The sequence below is a fragment of the Cyprinus carpio genome, chromosome B2 (genome assembly GCF_018340385.1).
Source record: "Cyprinus carpio isolate SPL01 chromosome B2, ASM1834038v1, whole genome shotgun sequence".
NCBI classification, from domain to species: Eukaryota; Metazoa; Chordata; class Actinopteri; order Cypriniformes; family Cyprinidae; genus Cyprinus; species Cyprinus carpio.
In genome coordinates this window covers 29,916,099-29,921,098 of record NC_056598.1, presented here as the reverse complement: position 1 = coordinate 29,921,098, position 5,000 = coordinate 29,916,099, and the positions used below count along the sequence as shown (strand labels likewise).

General features: G+C 41.2%; 1 protein-coding gene across 1 annotated transcript; it reads right to left on the bottom strand.

Annotated features, from left to right (window-relative positions):
* Nucleotides 1-1,846: 1,846 nt before the first annotated feature.
* LOC109050901 (Krueppel-like factor 2) lies at nt 1,847-4,725 on the bottom strand. The gene is made up of 3 exons (XM_019068451.2): nt 4,387-4,725; nt 3,012-3,870; nt 1,847-2,932 (listed from the first exon to the last, which is right to left on the bottom strand). The coding sequence occupies exons 1-3, from the start codon at nt 4,453-4,455 to the stop codon at nt 2,757-2,759; spliced, it is 1,104 nt and encodes a 367-aa protein (XP_018923996.2). The 5' UTR covers nt 4,456-4,725; the 3' UTR covers nt 1,847-2,756.
* Nucleotides 4,726-5,000: the final 275 nt, after the last annotated feature.

Here is a 5,000-nt window from a genome sequence, read left to right as displayed (position 1 = left end):
TGTGCACTACACTATCATATATTTGCTCCTAGAGCCATTTGGAGTATGAATACTGTGCAAGCGATGTGCTTGATATTCGACCTTTCATTTCCATTTTTATATATATCTTTCGTATGGAAGTCGTCTCCGCCATGGAATAATTGCCACTTTTTATCTTCTTTTTCATTTTTATATCTTTTTAATGTTTATCTCAATTATATATGAATTCCGAGTTTATATCTCGCAATTCCGACTTTTTTTTACATTTGCATTTATGACTTTATTTCTCACAATTCTTGGTTTATATCTTACAATTCTTAATTTTGTTCTTGCAATTCTAACTTTTCTTGCAAATCTTTTATTATATTTTTGAGTATATACAGTATAATGCAATTATGAGTTTATATCTCATTTCTGACTTTTCTCAATGCAATCTTGCAGTGATTTTGTGTCTTTCAATTATGATTTAAAATTATGAGATAAACTTAAAATTAAAAAAAGAAAAGGTTACCTTATCTAATTATCTAAAAATGTATTTATTTTAAATCCCTCGGTGGAAACAAGCTTACATATTTTTTATAATCAGTCTACCAAAAATAGAGATAATTGCACGCAAAATTGGAATTTAAAAATGTAACATTGCTGTATTTATTTGCATGATAACTAGATGTCACTCTCTGAATTAATATTCATTATTTTGTTTGAAATATTGTTGTTCTAAAAGAAATTGTCAGTATTTTTAATCTCTTATAGACTAGTTCTTGACTGTATAGACTGGGATCTTTATTTCTACTTTGAAAGCTGTTGAATTGCAGTAATCACAGTAAACACAGCCCTTTATATTTGCTTTGAAGGGGAAAAAGAGAAGCTTGTTTTTTTCTGTTCATGTCAGATTGGTAGTAAAAGTTACTATCATCAGCACACAAAAGTGAAATGAGAGTTCTGCTTCACTTCAGTGAGCCACTAATAATAGTCAGGATCACATTTCTTCTTTTTGTCTTGAATTTGCATGAAAGGGAACTCTAGTGCCGTTTTCACACATTATTCACAAATGCAGAACAAGCTCAACTCTTGGAAAACAAAAGCAGAGCTGAATGCTTTATTTAGACACGTTTTGACATTCAGTAGGAATTTAATATACATTGCATGCACATATAATTGATATATAAATCATATTTTTATATAGAATTTTATTTAAATTGTTGAATGTTTGAATATATATATATATTTATAATGATGAACTGGGGCATATCTAAATCATTTATTAAAATTTCCATGTTTCTCTGTTATAAAACATTCAAAAATAGGAATAATATACCATTTGTAGGTGTGTCTTAATTTTTTTGTAATTTTTTTTTTGTGTGTGTGTCAATGTTTTTCTAGTATTTCTGCCCAAACGCAAAATGAGCTGATGCTTAACAAATATTTTTATAAAATATGCAGATTTGGGATTTTATCTTCCATGTTGGACATCAAAGCGCCCCTGGAGTCTCTTTGATGTCCGTGTCTTTTCTGCGTCTGTGGAGTCTGGGATCTTCAGCCGAGAGCCGAGCGCCCCTCCGTCCAGACGGATCTAAATTCTCTCTCTGTAATTATGTAAATGTAGTGTTTGTATTTATAGGCAGAAGCCACAGGCTGCTGGCCTCAACCTGACGCAGCTGGAAAGCATCTTGGTCTAAACTATAATACCTGACTCCACGAGCTTGAGTGGGGGTTCAAGAATAGCACTCGTGCGACGTCCCTCGCTCGCCATAAACGTCTTCGTTTTCCAGTGGCTTCAAAGGAGCCCGTAATAAGAGACTAGCAACCGCCGTCCAATAGGTCAGACCCAACATGACAGGCAATGACAAGAGACCCGATGGATATATATATTCAAATTTAGTTTAATATTTACAATAAATACAATACTTACAGTATAAAATGTATGTACACAATCTTATAAAAACCCAGGACCTCAAGCCCTAGAGCATATGGTGCGACGAGGCACTGACCACTCAATGTGCATCAAGATACAAGACGTTTGGAGAGAAATGCAAACACATTTGAACACACAGCTCTGTTTTGTTGCATAGTAGCAAGGCAGTTTCAAGAGCAAAACATTGTCGTCGTGCATTTTACACTTTTACATCAGAAAACTGGAGGTTTGCTAGTCGTCAGGCTTCGCACTCTTCGTGGCTTCGGAAAGGCACCGTTAAACATACATGCTGTCTCCCGATCGGACACAGATTCATAGGACCAGCCCTTCAGGACACATATTACCCATAAAAGGCTTTAAAAAGAGCTCAATCTATGTAGTACCAGCTACTTGTTACAAAAGTACACTCTTAAAAATAAAGGTTCTTATTTTTGGCATCAACAGTTCCATAAAGAACTTTCAACATCAGTGGAGCCTTTTCAAGGATCTTTATACATCCTTCAAACAGTTCTTTCACTGAATGCTTCTTTGGGAACTAAATGGTACCTTTATTTTCAACTTATTAAAGGTTCTTTATTGGAATCAATGGCTTCATAATAACCTTTAATATCCATGGAATCTTTCAACTGCACAAAAGGTTCTTCAGATTATTAAAAAGTTCTTTTAAGAACTGATCACTGAAAGGTTCCAGAAACAGTGAATGTTCTTTAGATGTTATTTTAGGAAACTGAAAGGTTCTTTGGGAACCAAAAACGGTTCTTTTGGAACCTTTATTTTTAAGAGTGCATGATGATATATTTCTTAATCAACAATATGCTTGAAGTCATTAAATAAGGCAGTTATGTGGTTGTGGATCCAGTCCTCACAGGTGTCTCTTCATATGCAGCGCCAGGTGGTCGGAGCGGGAGAATGCGCGTTCGCACAGGTGGCACTGGAACGGCCGGTGGCCGGTGTGTTTGCGGAAATGACGCGTCAGCTCGTCGGAGCGGGCGAATTTCCATCCGCATCCCTCCCAGTTGCAGTGGTAGGGTTTCTCACCTGATGATGCAAAGCGATGGGATTAGTTTGGTTTCAAAACACAAAAGCATGTTAAAGACAAACTCAAACGCGTTCTTACCGGTGTGGGTTCGGTGATGCGCCTTCAAATGCGAGCTCTTGGTGTACGTCTTGCCGCAGCCGGCGTAGGTGCAGGTGTGCGTCGCTGTGCGCTTCCTCGGCCAGGTGCGTCGCCCTCGCTTGGGTTTGGACTCCATAAGATCCAGCGGGGAGGATGGAGGAGTCAGAAGAGCCCTTTGCATGTTGGGTTGCATGCCCATAGCGTCCTCGAACATGCCAAACTGGTGAGGCGCCGTGTACGGGATCTGCATTTGAGCGTAAGCCGGAGGCGAGTGATGGAAAGCCTGCGGAAACGCGGTCTGGCGCAGGTGGGAGTCATCCGGACTCAACGGAGGCGTCATATTCCCCGTGGCCTGCGGAGAAACGGCCAGTCTGGGTTGCTCGAAAGACATCATGCATGAAACGTTGCCCTCTTGTTTGATTTTTTGGCAGCTCTGCGGCACCATGCCCATCACCGGCCCGTAACCGTCCATTGGTGGCTCGACTTTGATATCAACAAAGTCCTGTCTAGGGAACGAGTTGACGATGAATCTTCCCTGAATGGTGCCGTCGTAGGAGTTGTCCATGTCGGATCTCAGAAGCTCAGCCATGAGGCTGTTGGAGTACGGCGGAGGAGGTGCGGTGCATTGCTCCGGAGGCACATACGCTCCCGTCGAGTACATGCCGCAGGGCTCCGCGTGTGAGACGAACTCGGCTCCCGCCTCTAGAGGTCCTGTCGTGTTGGCCAGGATAAACTCCAGGTCCAAATAATTACTCAGATCCTCGTCATCCTTGCGGCCACGACAAGAGTCCATGTGCTGTGCCACGTTGAGCGGAGGGCAGCCGCCACTCAGTGGTTTGTCCTCCTCACATTTCCACCTCTGCAACAGAATCAGAGGTGCTCAGAATTAAAACGCTGTCAGATGCTTTTACATGACTCATTTTCAGAGCGTTTCATGACTTATAAGATGAATTTGAGATGTGTCAATACTTTTGACATGCACAGCTTAGTGCGACTGTCACCCCGACACTTCAAACCAACAAATGAGAGTTTGCAAGAAATTGCAAGAAAACATGCAAAAAATGATTTCTCTTTTTAAGAAATATATGCGTGTATACACACGCACACAAATATTTTCGCTTAGAAAAAGTTTTTTCGTAGTGTTATAAAAGGGGTATTTCTGTTTGTGCTCGCTTTCCTAAGTGTATCTTCAATGTTTATTTTATTTAGTGCAAACAAGTGGAAAACAAATATATTCGCTTAGTTAGAATTGTCGTTTTGTTTTTCTCGCAGTGTTTACGCTGTTTTAACCACTTTTGAGGTTTGGTGTCCCGCATTACTCAGATTCACCCTAGTTTCACCATTTTACGAGTGCAAAAAAATGCCAGATACTTACATCCTCCCAAAGTTTCTCCTTCTGGTTTGCAAACGTTGAAATCGAAGGCAAAAGGCAAGGTAAAGCCATTTCCAAGATGCGTGCTGCGTTGTAATTTTCTTCTGTACTGTTGCACTTGCTCCCGATCAGATGTCAAACTGCGCTGCGCTTTTCCCTCGAGTGGACTTCCAGAGTCATGAACAAAGTGAGTCTGGCAGGAGCGCCTCCTACCTAATAAATACTTCTTCTGGACCAATTGTGTGTGCGGAGGAAACCGCGTTCAGAGTTCCCAAATATAGTCGGTATATAAGGCACCGTGCGCTCTCTCCACAGGTCCACAGTCTCTCATCGCTGGACTGCGCGCTCCGGCGCATTTAAGCGCGTGATGACGCGCGCTCCCCTCCCCTCGCGGGGGCGCGGCCGAGAGGAGGCGGTCACTACAATCATCTGTGTAGTACATACACAAAACTGTTACCAAGGCGTTTCAACAAAAGCTCGAATTGATCCAAGTGTAATTCCAGTCTCCAAACAGCCTACATTCACCCATGCGTAATTTAGACTCCAAATATACGCGCTTTCCAATGAAAGCAAGTGACTGCACAATGAGGTTACATTTAGAGAAGTCAAATAAAGTT

Bases quoted from the DNA above. Each gene is read 5' to 3' on its own strand.
- LOC109050901 (XM_019068451.2), bottom strand. From the start codon at position 4,455: ATGGCTTTACCTTGCCTTTTGCCTTCGATTTCAACGTTTGCAAACCAG. The intron at 3,871-4,386 runs GTAAGTATCTGG...ATTCTGTTGCAG, and splicing joins AGGAGAAACTTTGGGAGGAT to AGGTGGAAATGTGAGGAGGA. The intron at 2,933-3,011 runs GTAAGAACGCGT...TTGCATCATCAG, and splicing joins GCATCACCGAACCCACACCG to GTGAGAAACCCTACCACTGC.